The sequence below is a fragment of the Centropristis striata genome, chromosome 15, assembly GCF_030273125.1.
Source record: "Centropristis striata isolate RG_2023a ecotype Rhode Island chromosome 15, C.striata_1.0, whole genome shotgun sequence".
NCBI classification, from domain to species: Eukaryota; Metazoa; Chordata; class Actinopteri; order Perciformes; family Serranidae; genus Centropristis; species Centropristis striata.
The window spans coordinates 10,328,870-10,350,409 of record NC_081531.1 but is presented as its reverse complement, the minus strand read 5'-3'; the positions used below and the strand labels follow the sequence as shown (position 1 = coordinate 10,350,409).

The following is a 21,540-nucleotide window of genomic DNA, read 5'->3' as shown; positions in this document are numbered from 1 at the left end:
TAAGCGTGACCCGCCCTGCTCTGCCTCTGATTGGCTAGTACTCGTTATCTCCTTTGATTTGGGTTGGTTATATTCAGTCATGAGGAGTTAGACGATTTTTTAAGGTTAGGGTGAGAATATCAGGGTAAGCCATCAGAGGAAAGAGGGCGGGTCATGCATTTGCAATCCTGGGACAAAAAATATCCCACACCGCTGCCCCCAGTGGGTAAATCATCATCAGAATGATAGCCAGCGGGTTCTGAGATTGTTCCAGATTAAGGATTTTTCATGCACGATGGCTTTTCTTTAGCATTTTAGAAGGAGTATAAAACAATTCCATGGACATTAGATCTAAAAAACAATCATCTGTGACAATATTCTCTGTAACTTGGATGGATTTTCTTCTCTTTCTCCATTTTGGGGTATTTGGACTTTGCTATCAATAAGAGCTAGACTCCTCCGACTGCATTAGGATTTATTCCTCGCTTAGAGGATGGAAGCTCCTCAGTGAGCCAGTTAACAGCCCATTCCACTGCTTTTCACAGATTTAGTGCTTCTCTGAGGTAGCTATAAATGTTCAGGACCTGAGCCGGTCTACATTAAAGACAGCACTAAATTAAGACTGAGCAAACTCTTAACCACCTTGGTCTTTTATATTTGAGTTTGGATTTGCACACCCACAGTAGAAATACTTTTCTGTGAAGACCTTAAAGAAATATAGTTTTTGTGCCCTCTTGGACACAAAAATAGTCCAATACCACCACTATTATTACCATATAGTAGCTTTACAAAATGTTGTTTCAGAAACAGAAATACTTTATTGATCTCCGGGGGGAATGGCTTTTGTTACAATTTCTGCTGTATATGAATAGAAATGGAATAGAAAGTAATTCTGTAAATGAAATAAAGGTTAAAACATTTTTTTTTAATAATTAAAAAAATGTAAAAGTATGCTATACTAAATGTACAACAATATATAATACAAATGCAAGTATTAAGTAAATAAAGATAGCATAAAGAAGATTATGGAAATGTAGACATACTTTGAAGTAAATAGAGATGTGAACAAATATGTATATATCAGCTGTAAGTAAACTATTACAGGTGGTGTCCAACCTTGTGATGGGGTATACTTTTCATTGTAACTTTATCCTTCTCTTCTTTTCTGTCTCCTTGCTTGCTAACTAATTCTTTGTCTCGTTTGTGGGCTGATAAACAGTAAATTCATCAAACTCAGTGCTATATTTTGCTATTTTACAAGCCACTGTAGCTGTGACACACTGAACAACAGCTGGAGCACTGAGCTGTCAATCAAAAAGTAATTCAACAATTGCGACTCACCCCTGGGAACGTTTGTGTTAGAGTTAGGGTACAGCTATGGTTACACACTCTTACTCCACCTCACTTCACCTGTATTATACACTAACAGCCCTTGTTAGAACTGCTAACAAAAACCCAGGCAGCGCAAACAAAAGAGCAGGCAGCATAAACACAAAGCTGACAGTCAGGGTAAAAGCCTGATCACTGAAAAATAAAAGCAAAGGGAACTGGAAACAAAAGGCCATTTTAGTAAAAGACCAATACTTAACATGATCACACAAATGGAAGTTATAAGGTTTATTTTTGATGGGGTTTTTTTTTTACTAAGTGAGTTTCTTTCTCTCAAATTCTTATTTTTGTTTGATATTTGATTACTTTGACTCAAATCTGATTCCATAACTTTACAACTATAGGTCCAAAAACCTTGATGGCTGTGATTAATGTGTTTTCTTCCTTGCTTGTTCTTTGGTCTTTGTCATATTTAGTTAAGTTGCAAATTGAACATATTGTTGTTATCCACCAGCCACACATGGATGTTCTTTTTCTTTTTTTTTTATTCATCAAGGAAAACATGCAGCAGGCGATTAAATTTACAGCAGTGCACTGCTACACATTAATGCACTTACTCACATTGCGTCCTGGGAGTGTTTCACAGGTGGCCACTGAGCAGCTCCGCAAGAGCATTTGGAGGTTAATTGCCTCTTTCAGGGACAACTCAGACTGTAGTGTCTGAGTAAGAGAACCGCTTCTCTCACTCTTTCTCCACTCCTCAATCCAACATCCTCCAAGTGCTTGTTTCCGGTGTCTTCTTAGTACTCCCATCCGATCCAGTGCCATTTTCTGCCACAAGTTGGCAACTCCAGGTGTCAGTGGTCTAATTCTCCTCCTGCCCTCTTGGTGGCGGTTAAAGTAGAATCTAATGTCAACTCTTCTTCTCTTGGCAGAGCTATGCCTTTCGCTGCCTCTGTGTCTGGCAAAGTGGGCGCTTGATGATGTGAAAATTGAAATAATAAACGTTCTGCAGCCGCTGTGTTTGTTTTGGAGACACGTTGGTTAACTGGGGTGGTATTTTTTATCTACTAGGGATTCAGTGATAGACTGTCAGCGGTGGCCAATATCAGCTTTATAAAACAATATTGTTTTGGGTCTAATATTGCTTTAATAGCCAACATTTGGCCAACTGTGGGATCTGTTTTATGCTTTCTGGGAGTATGTCCCAGAAAGAAAGATTATAAAGCGGTTGTCTAACTATCTGACGCTGTATTCCAGTGACTCTTTCTTCCTCTTAAGGATCCTGCTGTCTGAGCTGACTGCTGGCATCTGGACTGGTGTCATTTACTGTGTGCACGTTAAGCAGCTGTGGTGATGTCATGGTTAAAGAGGTGGGCGATCTAAAGATGAGTGAGTTCATGTGCTCCATCTGGGTTTTATTCACTAAGACCAAGAGGAAAACAGAATACGAAAGAACAGCAAATGAAAGGCTGTCCTACACTCCTGGCATCACTCGTCCTCGTGGGAATAGACTGATCTTAATCACATCAGACGCCTTTCTCTCTCTAACAAGGACCTATTGTTCCTTTTCTTATTGCCACCTATAATCTGAATATGATGAGTGGCCATGAAACAAGCTGCGAGGTGTTTCATTCGTTCTCTGTCCTATCTGGTTGATGTTTCTTGTATTGCATAGTAAATAGTCATTTATAACACACAGTACTGATTTGGTGTTAAAATCTTCCATGTGTTAATTTAGGAGTGCATGCTGTCCTCATTCTGTCAGTCATGGCTTCATCCTCTGTGAAGTGCACAGAAAAGTGACTGTAGATTTTTAATGGCACGCTGGATCTTTGTCAAGTGCAGCTCTGTCCAGTAGCAAATTCATTAAAATGATTGGGATTAAGTGCTGTACTTGTTAAGGTGAATTCAAATGGCAGGATCCCTTCAATCCAAACAGGTTGAAGCTCTTTTTTACCCTTAGACACCCACACAGTAATGTGCTGCCCACTGCTCCTTGCATGGTGTGTTCACTTGTGTGTAAAAAAACGATGGGTTAAATGCAGAAGTTGAATTTCCCCATTGTGGGATTAATAAAGTAATTAATTGATAATATTCAAATTTCAGAGCTTATAAGGGCTTTGAACCTTATGATCTGTTTAAATGAAGGCCATTCCCAATAAATCAACTATGTCTCATAGATTGCTGCAGTTATTTTTTACCATTCTTACACAGATTTGGTGCTAGATTTAACGTTTTTTTTTTTTTTACCATGATCAAGAATTTATTATGTTGATAGATGTCTTAACAAGTCATTTTATCCAGCAATGATCAATGAAATGGCAAATATGGGGACTAACATCATCACACATGAATAATATTGACCTCACTGTATCTACAAGAGTCTCAACTTTCCAGATATATACAATTAATGCAATTCCAAGACTGTTTAGGTACCCCAGTATGCAGAAATATTCACATACAATAGGCAAAATACATAGCATTTGTACTGCATGAGAAAAATGTTTTTTGGCAAAAACTGCATGGGATTTTCATAAAGTGGGCATGTCTGTAAATGGGGACTTGTGGGTACCCATATGATTTCATCCAGTTGAGGTCAGAGGTCAAAGGAACCCTTTGAATAAGGGTGTCATTTTTTCCTCTCCAAATCTTTTGTTATTCAGCCCTCTTGCTGACTAGATATCACAACATGGTACCAATGGATTCCTTAGTTTTTCCTACTTCCTTTCCTGTGATACTGATATCGAGCTTTAAAACTGAGCTACAGCCTTTGAAAAACTGTAATGTCAGGATTGCCAGCAACAGAGCTGAGGAGCTGACTGACATTCTGCCACTCTGTATTTTTATATCTGGGTTTATTTAGAATCTGAACCTGGTTGTTTATTCAACACATTTAGGTTATCATTAGCAAGCCTGCCTCACTTCTTTCAGCAGCTGCACACTATGGGAATGTTAAACGGCTTTGTACCCCAGAAATTGTGCCAGTGTTGGCAGCTCCTGCCACAGTTGCTAGTTTATTCAATAAGGGGATAGTCTGTGCAAAGTGCCTATCAATGGCAGAGTACTTAAAGAACCCACAGGGGTATAGGATTTCCATTCCAAACTAGGCCATTTGTTTGTGGATTTTCTTTGTGTGTGTGTGTGTGTGTGTGTGTGTGTGTGTGTGTGTGTGTGTGTGTGTGTGCTGTAAATGTGTGCACGTGTTACTCAGGGTAATGTGCTGTCTATCGCAGCACACAGGCTGTCTGTCTTGTCTCTGCTCTGTGGGTTTGATTATGATGTATGGACGTGAGAGACACAGGGCTGTCTTTGTCCGTGCACTGCTTAAGCTGCTTTGTGCCTGAATGCTCCACGTGCACAGGGACCTTTGTCATCCTTTGAAACAAGCAGCCCCCTTGTGTCTGCATCGCTGTTTGCTGATGATCAGAAAATAAACAATAAAACGTTTTCAGGCGGCACCCTGCTCGCGCCGGGGCATCAGTAAATACTCTTCATATTTGAGAGGGGTCTGGAAAAGGCTTGCGCCAGCGACCCACGCTGATGCCTTTTGAAATGCCACAGCTAAGCTCTGCTGCAGCGATGAATGACCACAGACAGACAGTGCCAGGCAGATGCTCTGTTGTCCAAACAGAGAACAATATGTGAATAGGGTACAGTGACCAGCAACATGAAACTGCTGAATAATACAAGCATGTGAATGTGACACACTGTCCATTTAATTAGTGCCATTACATGATGTTAACAAATCCATGATCCCAGCATGTCGCTATGTGGATTCCATTAACCTTCAGTGTCAAGCCTGCTATATGCTAATTCTACTGAGAAAAGTTTTATCGTTCAAACTTCAGAATTTCCTGCCTTTAAACTCGATTATGTGTTTTATCAACACTGGCACCACAACTGAAGTCCAAGTGGGTCTTAATTTAATTTACTTAATCGAAATCATACTCAAAGTTCGACCCGCAGGCCCCCAAATGGGCCAATAAATGCATGCAATATATTTTAATCTTCCGCTGTCCATTTCATTACTTTCACTGGCTTTTACTTACTTTTTATTGGCTTACATTTAATAGACCACTCTGCTACTGCGTTGGACTGCGCCCCCTAACAAGCATCTGTCAAATTCAGAATGAGTACTTGGGATTAGGGCTATTAGGGAAAAGTTAGCAATTTCGGTGTACTGCATTTTTTCTGTGTGGACCTCAATCATATACTGGCTTGACACTCTTTTATCAGAACTTTGAGCACCCCTGATAAAAATGCATTTTTTACACAAAATTAAGTGTGTATGTAATGTGACGATTTACACTGTGATACCCCCCACAATTAATACATTTTTACTTCAAAAAATGTTCTGTTAATGCTTGTTTTGTTTTTGTAACATTTTCCAGGTATTGTAAAAAGGTTCCAAGATTTAAACTTTAAAGGTGTAATTTGAAACTTTGATATTTTGGCATTCATAAAGCCTCTCATGATAAAAGAGTCTAAACTGTCGGCACAGCTGAAACCAATGAAAACCTTTTTCTCACATACGGGTTATAAGTCGGACAGCTCTGTCAACAGCTTTGTGATGGATTATGTTTAATGCTGATTCGACCATTTTGGGACTTGAACACTGTTTCAATATGTGTTTTTGTTTGGGTCTGTGTTGCAGGTGCACAAGCAGCCAAGAAGTCTGGAATCCCAGCTCCTAGAGAAATCCCTTCTACCATAACCAGAGACCGCATCTCTCTGAGGGACCAGCTTCGGAGCTCTTCCACTAAGAAGATGGTTTCCAGTGCCAGCACTTCCAGCCTCTCCACCCTGGCAAAGCAGACGCGTGGTTCAACAAAGTCCCGTGTAGATGCAGAGGGCCAGGAAAAGGGGCTTCTGGAGTGCCAGGTGAAAGAGCTGCTGGCTGAATCCAAGGCCAAAGACTTAGAGATCAGCAATCTCAGGATGGAGTTGCAGCGCTGTAAAGGTAAAACCTCCAGTGTTCCCTCTTCACCCTCACCCAACTCTGTCGCCTGGCAGGAGCCTGCTGCTGATCGAGAGCAGGGACAGGTGGCAGAGGCCCTTGTGCTGGTTGGAGAGCTGAGGGAGAAGAACGGGAAGTTTCAGAGAGAGCTGGCCGCGCTCAGGGAGGAGAACCAGGCACTGAAGGAAAAGCTACTTTCCTTGGAAGCCTCTCCTCTCTCGAGTTCAAATAAAAGCCCCCCCTCAAAACCTTTGGTGAACGGCCTGCCGTCAGACTCCAACTCCTCAACTCAGCAACAGGACAGTCCTCCCTCTTCAGCCAGCCCTCTCAAAACCTCTGTCTCCTCCAGTTCGGATTTCACCAAGGACTCACCATCACCCGACTCCTCAGAGTTCGAGAAGATCCCATCACGCTCAGAATCAGTGAGCAGCTGTGTGAGTGGGGACGCAGTTACAGCAGGAACAGTAACCAGTACAGGAGGGCAGGATGTGTCAGTGCAGAGCCTGACAGAACAGATTTACAAGATGGAGGAGAGCCACCACAGCACAGCCGAGGAGCTGCAGGCCACTCTGCAGGAGCTGGCCGACCAGCAGCAGGTGGTGCAGGAGCTGACGGCTGAGAATGAGCGTCTAGCTGAGGAGAAGCGCCTCCTGCAGACCTCGCTTCAACAGCAGAGAGAGCGCTTGGAGGTGCTGGCGCAGAAGAATGAGGCGCTTGCTGGCCGGCTTCAGGAGCAAGCCCAAGCTCAGGCCCAGAGGGAGGAGGAGCTGGGGAACCAAGGGCCTCGGCTGGCCGAGCTGGAGCAGAGGTACACCGAGCTGGTTGAAAGTTCACGCTTTGAGCGGGAGAAGCTGGTGGACATCCAGCAGCAGCTGACAGGCAGCCTGCGGGCTCTGGAGGAGGAACACCAGGAGGCCCAAGGCCAGGTGGACTGCCTCAGGGAGGAGATGGACAGGCTGCAGGCCCAGCTGGACAGAGAGCTGGAGGCAGGAGGTCAGGCAGCGCAGGCCGCGGAGGAGCAGAGGGCGACAGCAGACTGTCTCAGACTGGAAAATAGTAGGCTGAAAGCGCAGGTGGACATTGAGAGGCAAAAGATGGGTGAGCTGAAGGCCATGCAGAGTGCCAGTGACAGCACTGAGGTGCAGAACTTGCTGAAGACGACCCACGCTGAGAGAGACAGGCTGGAGGTGGAGCTGACGGAGCTGAGACAGGAGCTGCTGCAGGCCCAGGCTGAGACTGAGCATATGCGATCCACTATGTCCAAGGTAGGAGGGCTGCAAGGTCACACCATCTCTTGTGATTTATATGGTTTATTTAAACTTTGTTGTCTGTGTTATATACTGTGTTTAATTCAATTCACCTTTATTGTCATGAACGTTGCAAAAGCATCAACATATTGTGATATGAACCTTAAAAAAACATTGCTTGATTCATATAAATAATATATATACAGTATATCCTGTGCATATCGGAATGCTTATTTTGTCCCCCCGGGTCAAAACTGACTGGCTTTGTTTGGTTGTATATAAAGTAAAAATGATGACGAAATTCTTTGTTACACCTTCTAAGCCAACTTAATTTTAACTCATCACCACAAGTTTTTACATCTTCTAGGTCATACTCACAGATTGGAATTCTGTTAAATCGTGACAACATAAATTTAATACATAAAGAGTATTTTTCACAGAATATAACATTGTTTCCTCAGAGACAATACTTGAGACATGTTGTCTGCAAAGATTCAGATTAATCTGTTTAAAACTGGACAACTCTCTGTTGTAAGAGAATGTCTCTGGAGTTCAAACATTTTCCACTTGATTGCTTCCATTGTGTTGCATGAAGCAGGACTTGAGTTATATGTGACTCACTGCTCAAATGTTTTGTTATGTCTATGACCTCATTAGTTGTGTTGTGTTTAAACAAAACGTTCAGGATTCCCTTAAGAACAATCTGTCCATCCACATTTACTGTAAAAATATGAAAAACTAAAACAAGACAGTTCACTAATTTAGAAACACTTATTTAATTTTGTTCATATTCTGTGCTTGCAGTGCAGTCAATTTCAGAAACAGAATGAATTTGAAAATGCCACAGTTATGTGTCTAGTAATAGCCGTATCATCAGTCTAGCAATTTCTAATGATTAAAAAATGAGAGTCAAATGGGCGTTAATAACTTTTTTAATCAGTTTTGGCTCGCTCACCACTTATTTAATGTGGACATGAGGACACACATTTTCCACAATGGTTCAAACATGAACATTGAACAGGCTTTACAGCTGGTATTGTGTCCTTTTCTTCAATACCACAGTGCATGAAATCATGCTCAAATAGTTTTCATATGATTCTCAGTAGGAGCTTTGGTTTTCCCCTTCAACACCACAAACACCAGAGAGGCTGTGTGGGTTTGGGGTCATGTTGGTGGTTGTTGACTCAAAAAATGAGGCGTGTCACCATCAGCTTAGTGATGTCGTCATTGTTGGACTGTGACCCTAGTGCCAACAGTGGGGTGGTCCACTAGTGCGTGCCCTCTGAGTCACGCTGCTGTTCTCTGCCACATGGGTGTGAGAGTGAGGCCATAACTTTACCCACGGACATCCTGATCTATAAGAACATCATGGTGTCAGTTATTCATAACTACATAATTTACTGATGCTTTAATGTAGTGTGCTCCCAGAGATTTGCTTTACAGTGTCGTTTCTCAGGATGACAGCAATCATCATGGTACACTGACTTCAGCTTGAGTGTAATTCAATAGTTGGAGCAGTGAACACATTGATGCAGTCAGTCACATCTAATCCAGACTGAACTCTTATTTCCATGAGTCACTGTCACCTTGCATGTCACTATTTACACTGTGGCCTGAGACAGAGCTAAGCTCTTGTGTGTACAGTACTGCATGGATTCCAGTAGGGCTGGACAAATAATTGAATTTCATTTCAATTAGGATTTTGGCTTCCAGTGATTGTGAAAACAAGACAATCGATCCAAAAGGATTATCGCATCACTTTTGGTCCAACATGATGCTTTTGTTTTGTCTTTCGTTATTAATCCAGTGCATCCATTTCCTTTACAGTAGTGCCCTTTAGATGACTGATATGTTGAATATAGTTTACCAAATGTTTAACATATGTTTAGGAATTTTCAGTAGGTTGTTAAAATGTTACATGACAGATGATTTTTTTTATCTTTATTAATATTTTTATAGTATTTATAGGAATGTATATATAATATTATACATTATTTTATTTATCTAATTTTACATTGATTTTTGTTCAATACATCATGTTCAGCATCATGTATCCAAAGTCAGTGAATAATCATGTCAAATAATTATGATTTTGTCTCAATAATGACCAAAAATAATCATGATTACACTTTTATTGAGCAGCCCTAGACTCCACCATAACTGCTGTAACCATTCATGACCATCCATAGCTGAGTTGGATGTTTACATCTTCCTTTTATGTCTGTGTGACCTTTATCACAGTTGAAAACCATTAGAGCTTTAGTTAAGTGGCTGATGTAGAAGCTAGGGGGGAAAGATCTATAGTCTGAACCATGTCATTTGTACTAATGTGCAGTGGTCATATAGGGATGCAATGCATTAAGGTCAAATAGACTCACTTTGGTTACTTTTACTTATAGTCAATAGTTAATACAGTTTGTCATACCATAATTTAACCTGCTTTGATTACATTTCAGTCAGTGGTTTCCTCACACACACTGTTTGTCTTCTTCACCCAGCCCTCTTAGAAACCCCAAAATGTCATCCCGAGCATAGAGTTTTTGAAAGAACTTGATATAGCCACCGTGATGTCACCTATTGGTTTGTGGACTTCTGTTTTGAAGCCTCAAGTTTGGCATTTAGGCTGTTTGGGTGAGAAGGTGAAGTTGTGGAGTAGGATGTAAGTCTAAATGAAACTAGCAACTGAGGCCATAAACTCATGATGAAAATATTTACCGAGGTAAAAAGTAGGGGCATTTTCTCATAGACTTCTATACAATCTGACTACTTTTTGCAACCAGTTCTCGCCCCCTGTTGGCCTTTAGAAGGAATGCAGGTTTAAGGTACTTTTCAGATCTGAAGGTTGCTGCTTAGTCTTGATGCAGCTTTTTTTATTGAGAACATCTTTTATCTAACCTTTTGAAAGACAGAGAACACTGCACCACAATACGTCTGGACGATATCATAAATTATTCTTTATTGAGCCAAAGGTGACTTAAGTGCTTCCATCTAATCAGCACAGTGGCAGCCAGCAATTACTCTCACATGAAACACCGCCTCTTTGTTTTAACCCGTTTCTGTACTAAACCCATCATATTCTTACAAATACACACACACACAGGTGGAGGCAAAATGCCAACAGGTTCAGGAGCGGGCCGAGAGGAGGGAGCAGGAGCTCAGCAGCCGGGTAACTTCCCTGGAGGAAGCTGGGATCCATGCTGAGAACCAGGTGAAGGAGCTGAAGGAGACCATTTTTGAACTGGAGGACCAGGTGGAGCAGCAGAGGGCCGTCAACTGCCACACCAACCAAGCCGTCCTGGACATGGAGAGTATGTTCATTTCTTTGACTACTCGGTTCTCTGTGGAGTCTTTTAACCTGCAGTCTTAAATTTAACATGGAAAAAATGAATCATTTAGTGGTATCTAATATTTAGTCTTTCCTCATTTATATGAATGATTATTAGAAACATCTCAAAAATGACCATAAAGTTGAAATGATACCTCTTGACACATGTCCTACAGAAAATGAACATTACCATTTTCATGAAGAGAGGATTTATTCCAGGGCTGTTTTTGACAGTATTAGTTTAAGCCACTCGTATCTTAAAACTAATCTGATGAACTGGCATCTCAGTGAAAATCAAATGCAAAATTATGGAAAATAGTAACACATCTGTCTTTGACTCACTATTAGTACAGCTGGCAAATGCTGTGGAGACACTGTATTTCCACAGACAATGGGCAGAGATGAGATACTAATAATAATGCATGGATAAAAAACAGTTCTATAAAGATCTAATACATTCCAACTGCTACTCCTATAGGAGCTTGTATGCTGTATATGGGCTGCTGTAACCTCACCACACTGAAAACTGAGCAGTTTAGTTTGAATGCTGTATTCAATTAGTGCCATTCAGCCTAAGTCTAGACTTGCTTTTCTCAAAAACTTTGGCTTTGTCATTGCAGATCTTGTCAAAAAGCTGGAGGAGCAGAAAGGGGAAACAGACCGACAACTGAAAGTCTTTAGTAGACAGATGAAGGTAAGAAAGCTTAATATATATATAATATATAATACGGGTCTGGATATAATATGCAGACCCATAAAGCTCCTTTTATAATGTATGTGGTGCCAGGATTTCTTTTTTCTTTTAAATAAGGAATTAAAGCAGTTTGGGCATCACTGGGTGAAGACACAAGGCAGCTGTGAACAGAAATAAATGGTTCAGGTTGTCTTTAGTATAATGTAGAAGAACGTTTCAAAAGTTCAAATAAGGGATGTGCTGGTGACTAATTCAGCTGTTTTGGCATAATTGTGACATCTGAGATCTACCTTTGTTTGACATCTCTAACATTCAATCACCTCTTCTCTCTTCCTGTCTCTCTCTTTCAGCCTTCAGCCATATACTAAAAGCAAAATTGCATTAGAAATAAAACATGCTACTTCTGCCAGGGATTCTAAGGGTAGTATGACCCAGAAGAGGTGAATTCACAGTCACACATTTTAGTGGTTTTGATGGCTTTTACTGCTTTAAAAAGAAAATAATAGTAACTGTTACTATTCATAGCCAGTGGCTTTTCTTTAACAGACATTTCTCCACCATACAGGGGTTGAGAACTCTGTTTTTTTGTTTCCAAAATCATTGACCTTGGAGTCATCTGTCCACAGATTAGTATTCCAGTGGCATCAAGATGGCCTGTGTAGCCAAGCAGATATGTATTCTTTGGGGATTTTTTTCCATAAACATCAACTCCGATTATTGTTTTCATGTCTATGTGCCAGTGACAGCCGAGGCCAGAGGCACTATTTTATCAGGTTGTCATTCTGTCTCTTTCTCATAAACACAATATCTCAGGAACTGGAGGGAATTTCTTCAAATTTGGCACAGAAGTCCATTTGGACTCAAGGATGAACTGATTAGATTTTGGGACACACAAATGTCTCAAAGGATGAAATTAAATGGTGAAGTTAGAGGTCAAAGGAGCGCTTCACTGTGACATCATAATGTTCTGCATAAACACTTTTCTGGCCATTATTCAGCACCATTGCTTGGAAACAGAAGGGGAGATTGAGACCATTTCACATTTGGTCCGATACTGAATTGAAACTTAAAACTGGCAATTGTATAGAGCCTCTGTGCTGCCTGGTAGAAGATTTGTCTGAAGCAGCCACGGCTCAGAATTTGTAGCTTCTTTGCAGCAACATACATTTTTGAAGCATTGTCTGCTGTCATGGTTACATATTAGTCTTGACTTACATGGATGTAAACTGCAACTTGATACTGTGAGGCAGTAATTCTAGTTTCCTAATAACAATCATTATCAAGTGGACAAGATACCATTTTCTTAGATTTCACCGTCACCTCTCTGATATTAATTTCATGCAGCGCTCTCTCAGTGATCGTTGGAACCTCCTCTCCTTTCTTTCATGTGTCTGGCCGACTGTTGACTGGCACACCACAGTCTTACTAGATTTGAAAAATAAGACAAATTTAGTTTAAAAGACAAAGTAAAAAAAAAAACTTCAATATACTGATCTTTGCCTCTACAACAATGACTGCATATTTTTCTGTTGCTTCAGTGGCAAGGGATCTCTACTGTTCATTTTTTCAGTGTCTTTTTTCCTGCTTCAACTCAAAGAGCATCTGTTGTTTTGCCTCCCCGTTTCTTGTCTTGAGGAGAATCTTTCTAGCCTCAGGAGTTTTTCTGAAGTTGTGTTTATGACCATTTTTGCCTCTATGTTACAAAGAGCAGAAACTGTTGTTTGGATTGTGACAGGGCAAACTCACTGGGTCTTATCGTAGAAGTTCATATAGTTTTTCCAACCCCAACTATAAATGCCAGTGTCTTTAGCAAGTACATGATACAGTAAAATAGTTTCAGTATAATCAAATGAAATGCCTCTGACCAATTATTGCTGACGTCCAACTAAATCCAAAGGGTCCACAAACAGATCTTGTTTCTGTATACATTTGCCAGATTGTGTCTATACTTCCATCCACCTGTACAGTGTAGCGTATATCCATATGTTTGTGTCTTTAGGATGAAAAAGAAGAGTGGCGTCGGTTCCAGGCAGACCTCCAGACGGCAGTGGTGGTGGCCAACGACATCAAGGTGGAGGCTCAGCAGGAGCTTCGTACACTCAGGAGGCAGCTGCAGGAGGAGCAGGATCGCAGTGCAAAGCTTTCCACAGACCTCGAAGCCCTGCAGGGTGTCAGGTACCATCTCCACCATACTCCTTTTTTTTCAGTTCCTCCCTCTCTACCGATCCCTGCCCCGGCTCCCCTTGTTTAGCATTGGGCTGCAGCTCCTTTCTCTCTGAACACCATGTGAATATGAGATACCTGCCAGAGTCTTGCCATATCCCCATCCACTGTATATGTGATACAAACTGTAATGTATTATAATTTTAACTCTCAAGGATCTCTTGCTTGAGAGGTTTCCTAAAGCAGGATTAAGTGTTTACCTGGATGCATTCAGTGTAGACATTTTTAAGTTCATGTCTTGGTATTTCATAAGATTAAATTCTTGGAGTCTCAGAGATTAGGTATCTGGGATTTGGCAGACTCTGTTGGTAAATTATCAGTCTCCTGCAGTATTTCCCTCTGTGTACTCTACTCCTTTAAGCTGCTGCCCTCTCTGTCTCCCTCTTCTACACTTTGCACCCGATAGTAACATTCAAACCTCACACTCCACAATAAACTACAGTATTATTAGAGGAATGTGTTATTATATGTGGTGGCAGATCTGCTCTATGCTCGATGCTGCTTTGATTTAAGTGTATTACAATCAACACTGAAGCAAGTGTCAAATTTTCAAGACAATTTATCATGCTATTTACAATTCTATGTAGTCTTGTTGCACTGTGGCCATGCAGTAATGTGATTGATGTACTTCTAGAGTGCTGCATTGGTTTGTGTGTGGGTATACTGTATATATAAGTGTTTTTGAGCGTGCAAATGCCATGGTGTTTTTGACAGTGTCCCCTTTCATTATTATTGTAGGTCTTATACTTATACTACAAAGTCTGCTTAGAATTGCTACTGTTTATCTGTGTGGCCAGTCTTAATATTGTCCTTTTAAAGGAACATTGTAGTACGTAGAATTGGTATTTTTTGCGATTTAATACCCCTACAGTTTCAGAGTGCAAATCACTTATACGCGGCTATCGTGAATATATGTGTGATGTTTATATTATGATTATGATTTTTTTTAATTTGATAACTTTGCAAACACAGCCAAACATCTAGCAGGTCAGCAGCCTCTTATTTAGTGAAGCTAAACGACTAAAAGCCAGTCCGAGATTTGCTCTTGTTCAGCAGCCTCTTGCTCGGTCACTCTCTCCTTTTACCTTTTCTTATTTTCCTTCATACCGTCGTGTTCGGTCTCGTCGCCTCTGCCAAAGCTCTTGTTAGAGATGTAAACGCCAACACTCCCCGGTGCTCTGAGCTCTTGGCAGCATGGCTCACGGAGCGAGCTGACCACACCTACATTTTGCAGCAGTTGACGGTTAGCTTTACTTTAGCAACAAGTGAACAAGTTCTGTCCGTCAGGAAACTAAATCTCAAAGAGTCGAGGCAGAAAAACTGGAGGACATCAGAGGGAAAACTATAAAACATTTTCTCTACAAAATATGATCCGGTTTCACCAAAATAAGTGACATAGTTGGTGGTGTGTTCGTACCGTAAAGCTACTGAAGCAGCAGTTTGTACCTGCTCACCAAAGTTACATAGTGCAAGAAAAGGCTTCCAGGTTTCAGTGTAGCATTAAAATGATTTTGAAGCTATTAAGCTACTTTTATGTAAAATAGTTGTTGCTTTAAGAAAAACAAATTATCTCCAAATCATTGTACTTGAAACCTTTTTAGTCATACTATATCACCTCACAAACCTTATAAGTGTAGTTTTAGTATATAAGAAATAGTAATATTTGGTTTTAAAACCAAATACGCATTGTTCACGTTTCATGCAGTGAATTTAGTACATTGCATTACTGATTTTAGACCATGACTAAATCAGCCAATTTCCCCAAGATTAGCTGTTACGCTGCATCCACTCCCCACCTCCAGCAGCTCCCTGTGATGACCCTGTCAAAGATGTCCCACTGACAAGCCTCCCTGTGTAAAGTCCAGGTGAGTTCCCTGCCCTGTCAGCCCTCTCAGCCAGCCTGCCTCTCCCTCCCCTGTGTGCTGCTGCTGCTGCTCACTGACCTTCCTGTCTGTGTTTGGCTTCGTGTTGCTGCTTCAGCCTGTCTGACTCTGTCTGTCTTTCTGTATGCTGGCTGACTGCCCCCTTCAGGACTGGTTTGGTTTGCTTTGCCTGGTTCCTTAAACCTACTGATCAAGCAGATGTATCTGGTGCCACCTGCTGTTCTTTGAATGAATAACCCTCCTACTTTTTTGGTGAAATATAGCAGGATGGTCTGCACGGCATGACTGGATTAAACTCATGCTCTGCATCATGTTCAGATACATTTGCATAGCGTCTTCATCACCGGGTGATAAAGTCATACTAGACATTATGAGTGACGTTATTAATCCTATGAGGTATGCATGAAACAGACTTTTAAAAAAGTGCCCAAAGGTCTGTTTTTCATTTTTTTAAACAGTATTAAGAAATAATTTAACATTTCAGGTTTTACAGCACATGTACATATTAAAATACAGTATACAGTAGTTCATCTTCCTTCTTCTTTTTCTTTTCAGAAGGAGCACCGGAGCCACTTTTGATACCAAGACGGCAGTAGAAGGGCACTAGAGAAGTGCCCTCCCCCACGTGAAGACAGTGTTATTGTTGCACTTATTACCTTTCTGTTTCATTCAAAATATATTGTGGTAAACCAGTCTCATTCGAAGCCACAGGGACCAGTGTAGATACAGAACGCAAAGAGTCTGGCTTCCATTTCTCTACATGGAACCTTCTAGATAATAATTCTGTATTTTCTTTCTCAGTGAATGTATTCTTTGTTTGTCAATTACTTGTCCTGTGTTAAAGAAATGCCATATGTTCGAAAGACTCTCCTTTTCATACTGTGCAAAGCTGATTTGTGCCTTTTTAGAAAGTTGAGACGGCGCAGTAGAGGGTAATAAACTTTTACAAAAAGCATGAAAAAAAGTAGGATAAAGTAGGAAAAAGACTTGGTCACTGGCAGTGCTGAAACAATTAAAGTCCCCCTCTACACAAAAATACATTTTGCTTATGTTTATGTCCCCTTAAATGTCTGACCTAGACTATAGATGTTTTAACATTTCTCTACTAAAGGGGGAGATGTTTCTGTACTTTCCTAAAATCTCAGATTTAGACCTACACTGGGCAAGCTTGATTCAGCTTGCAACAATTACAAAAGCCATAAAAGAAACTTGAACCGTCCAGTACAGAGTGGACTTGTTGACACAAAGAGCAAAAAACACCAACATCGTAGCACTTGATATTATATATTGCTGACAAGCTAAAATATGCTAACTGATGCATAAAAAACTCCTCGTCTGGGTCTCGAGACTCATAAGTGTATCTCTGATGTTTCTTCTCAGGGAGTACATAAACTGGATGCGAAAATACCGTAGTAGTCTGCAGATTGAGATGAGTACTGCTCTTTCACCAGTCAACCTAGCATGAGCAGCACTGAGGGTAGGGAAGGACACATGTAGACTGTTTCAATGAAGCAGAAAGATTTGGTGCATTTGTGTCCACCATATACATAAAGCTGAGTTCTTTCTTGAAGTGGCCCAGGTTCGTTTCCTACATGCGGCCCTTTCCAATCTTCAACTGTCCTATCAGAATAAAATCTTTTAAAATGAGGGAGAAAGAGTACATGATTTTCTAGTCCCTTTTAAGTGTTTTTTTTATTTTTATTTTTACTTTTCCCAAAATAAAAACCATGATAAAGAAAAAAATCATCATAGCAGAGTATTTTAAAACATGCCTGGAGGGGGACTTTAAAATATACATCATTCTGCTTGTAAGACCAGAAAATCTCCATTTCAAGGCAAGAGCAATGCAGTAGAGTTGAGTCCAGTTTATATGGTTAAAAACCAAGGTGGCCCATGGTTTTTGTGCTGGACCTTGCATTTGCTTTTCTTTCTATTCCTGTATCAATTATCAATTATTACTTTGACCTCTTTCTGTCCTAAAACTTGACACTTATGATTTATTGGCAAAAAAAAATCTGGTTTAATATTTAAGTTTGTTCCTGTAATGAAACTGAATGCAATGTCATATTTAGCCATTAGATGGCACTATGGGGCACACAATTTCTACACAGATGTGACATCAATGTGGAAATACTGGTATCATTACTCTGTTAATGTTTGTATATGTGTTGTTGATGTTGTTGTTTTAAAACTACAGAGTATTAATTCTTTCTTCCAGATAAAATAACCAGGGCGATATTAATGTCAGCCATGCTGGCAGACCCAAAACACTGCCAAAACTAGATTTTAGAACTGCCACAAACACAAAACAGTTGTACCTCAGAGTCATTTTTTTACTCTTCTGAAACATACCAAAAGGTTGATGGTCCATTTTAACACAAAGACTGAGAAGACTGTGCTACAGGTTCCTGAAAGGATTATTTTTCCCTTAAAGCACCACTGTTAGATCAGGAGTTGAACTCATTTTCTACCATTTCTAACCACTTTTTAGCAACATTATTGACAAGTTAAACACATCTGAACCTCAGAGGTCACTCAAAGCTCTGACACTTTGATTCTTGAAACATTATGTTAAAAAGATATAGACTTTACTTCAGCATCATTTTTAATGTATCAGATCCTCAAATTCTGTGATGTCGCAAGATGTATCACCTGTCACATGGTTAATTTATTTAATCTGTGAGCCAAACCCTTACACAATATTCTATAATGTCGTGGTATAATGACATATTGCAGGATCTCAGGTTCTACTTAAAGGCATACTCTGCAGGAATTGTTTCAAACTGTTTGTAAACACAACTTTCAAATTTGACCCCTTTTTCCTGGCCCAACGAAAGTGAAAGCAAACCTCAGATTCAGCTTTGTCCACTTGGCATTTTTCCTCACTATATTTATAGGTTTTTTTGGCGTTGTGTGCTATTTTAATAGCCAAACGGGTGTTGCCAAGACACGCCCAAGAAACACTCATGGGGAAAAAAAGGAGGCCTCATGTAAGAACCACTCATACAAACAGATTTGTGGCTTATCCAAGTGATTTAGGAGAAATTGCTTTAACATATTGTCTTGTATTTTGAATTTTCTCTTTCCACAAACACAATTTTAGTGGTCCAGAACTGTCGGAGAACTCCTGTGCAGTTTTTTAATTATGAATTACTAAGAGCTCAGAGCACCAAGGGAGTGTTCATGTTTACACCACTAGCACAGGAGCTTTGGACAGCTAAGAGGACGAGGTTCTCAGGCCAGGAGTGAGGGGGAAGGCTGGCAGGGAGCGTCATAGGTGTCGTGTCAGAGATTTTGAGTTTGAAAAACCTATATAAATTATAAAATCAGAAATAGTTAAGATACGAAATATGAAAATGTTCATACATGAGGCCCATTATTTTGTTTGTTTGTTTCCGGAAAATCCTGCAGAGTATACCTTTGAAGCCCAGTTTATAACAGATATATTCAATTTGTGCATTGTTATTAAAAGCCATATTGTTCTACCAGATGATAAGGTACTGGTGCTCAAAATGTAAACATTTGGATATGCTCAAAACTACCATCTAGATGGTAAATGTGTAATGCGTAATTTTCAAGTCTATAGTAAAGCCATTTAATGAACAATACAGTGAATGTGCTGTTAATTTATTCTGCAAAGAAGGAAAGTTTCCTGCCTGTGAAGGAATACATAAAAGTGTATTGTATGTCTGTTTGACTGTTGTTCGTCTGGCAAATGAATAAATGAAATTACACCACTCCAACTGTGGTTGTGTATCTTTTTCAGTCTTTGGAGGTGAGTCGGATGCAATGTTTACAACAAAAATTCCTCACTTGTCATTCATCACTGATAAAGACACTCCAAATCCCTTAATCTGTAACCTGGAGTTCAAGGTCCACAGGGGGCAATGGGTAAAACGTGTCTCAGTATTTAGACTGCTCAGATTGTTGTTCCAAGTTTGAATCTTCAGCTGATCATTGGTTGTCTACTGTCTTTTGGTTCAAACTATGTCCACATGTTCTCATCAATACATTGAGCAAACACCAAATTTTATAACACTCGCAGTAAACGGTAAAAAGAGGGGTTTTGAGTGTAATATCCATGTGTCTCGTCAGATTCTCCTCACCCCAGCTATACATGTCTCTACACAGCAACCCTGTTCATTGTGTCTGTCAGGTCCCAAGGTGACGAGGTGAGACTGTCCGACTTCGATAACAACCGTCACTGGTGCGGCATGTCCGTGATCCCGACCACACCCACGGACGCCAGCGGAGATGCCGACTCTGAGCCCGGAGCTACTGTCAAATCCCTCATTAAGTCCTTTGATAATGTTGGACAGAGTGAGCCCAGAGCACCTCAACACACACACACAAACACACAGGGAATCCCAACACAGCGGTGTAACTATAGAGGAGAACAGCTGGTGAGATCTCCAGCAGGGATTTCTGTCATTTCTCTGCAGCAAAGTCATGCACAGTTGTGTGGGGCTGGGTGACCTGGGCTGGCCTCTGTGGCAGTGTCAACAATGACACAATAGGCATCATAAAGGTAGACTTTATGGAAGAAGAGCTGCACTGGATTGAATAAGGCTGTGTAGTTGTACCTAATGTGAGTGTAATCAAAGAATATGTAAACAAGACAAAAAAAGGAATGCCAACTGTGACAAATTTTCATCCTTGTTCATAAAACACATTTAAGTGTTAATGTTAATTTATAGTGTCCTCTTTGCACCTTTTTTCACTTTTTTTTCAAGCTATACTGAAAACTTCCTATCTTCCTTTCTGTTCTCTTTTTGGTGCAATAATCATTGCTGTTATGTTTCAGATGGACCAGGCCATACGGTTCAAATGCACTCCTCGCAAAGAAGTCCGCTGAGTGGGATCCCTGTACGCACTGCACCTGCTGCTGCTGTCTCCCCTATACAGGTATACTCCCAATATTTCTCTGAAAATGTTAAAAAATAATTATTTTTTTCTTTAAGAATGGAGGGAAGTAACCAAAATTAACTGACAAAAGTTGAGGGGATGAAAATGCATGTGAATTGGAAAATTAGATTGCAATATTTATTTGATGTTTCATCATTTCCCCACCGTATGTTTATCATTCATCCCTTACGACACAACATTGCCTTTTGTTATTTAAGGAGAGTGGCCTCAAGGGTGGGAGTAAGGAAAAAAATGAATGTGGATGGTTGTAATGAAATGCATATCATTTGAAAAATAGAGTGATAAATTATCAATTGATTTGATTAACTTGATATGAAACTACAATTCATCAGCTGTCCTTTGTGATTACTTACTGTCTACCATTCATCATTCTAGACAACAAACTGACAGACTGATTAATTGTTTACAGCAAGCAATTTTTTTTATTTCCGCCCAAAATGTCAATTCAAAACCACGCACCACGACCAAGTGATTGAGACCGCTTGCTTACTCGTCTTCAGTAAGCTCATGAGCAGATCATTCTATCATTTTCTTGCTCTATTTTTATTATATCATGACTTTAAATAAAATTGACTTTTAATTAATCAAATCGTTTAATAATTGAATTTTTTGATCCACATGCATTTCATCAATCAATCAATTTTTGTTGCTTCTAGACATCTTACATAGGTGATTGACTGTTCTGTTTCCTGTCCTTGTAGAGACACACATACATAAAGCCGCTATCAAAGACGTTGGAAAAAAGAATCAACCATGGAGACTTCTCTCATCACCATGGTATGTAATACAAATTTTAGCCCAGAGTCAAAATTTGCATGTATTTATTTAGCGGTCATACTCAAATGATAAGCCTCGCACTGCTTTTAGGTCAATGGACAACCAGCCAAAGTCTTACTATGAGTCAGTGTAAAAAAAATGATTAAGGCTGAAATGTTAAATGATAAGACAAAAGGTAAATAAAGATATGCAATCAC

At 40.2% G+C, this 21,540-nt stretch overlaps 1 protein-coding gene across 1 annotated transcript in view; it reads left to right on the top strand.

The window, feature by feature from the left end:
- The window catches only part of specc1 (sperm antigen with calponin homology and coiled-coil domains 1), a 92,619-nt gene that overhangs the window by 37,935 nt on the left and 33,144 nt on the right, over positions 1 to 21,540 (top strand). The window contains exons 4-10 of the mRNA XM_059351170.1: positions 5,966 to 7,533; positions 10,616 to 10,823; positions 11,461 to 11,534; positions 13,534 to 13,709; positions 19,797 to 19,960; positions 20,445 to 20,545; positions 21,268 to 21,343. Of these exons, the coding sequence (XP_059207153.1) occupies positions 5,966 to 7,533; positions 10,616 to 10,823; positions 11,461 to 11,534; positions 13,534 to 13,709; positions 19,797 to 19,960; positions 20,445 to 20,545; positions 21,268 to 21,343 (2,367 nt within the window). The remainder of the gene's footprint in view (positions 1 to 5,965; positions 7,534 to 10,615; positions 10,824 to 11,460; positions 11,535 to 13,533; positions 13,710 to 19,796; positions 19,961 to 20,444; positions 20,546 to 21,267; positions 21,344 to 21,540) is intronic.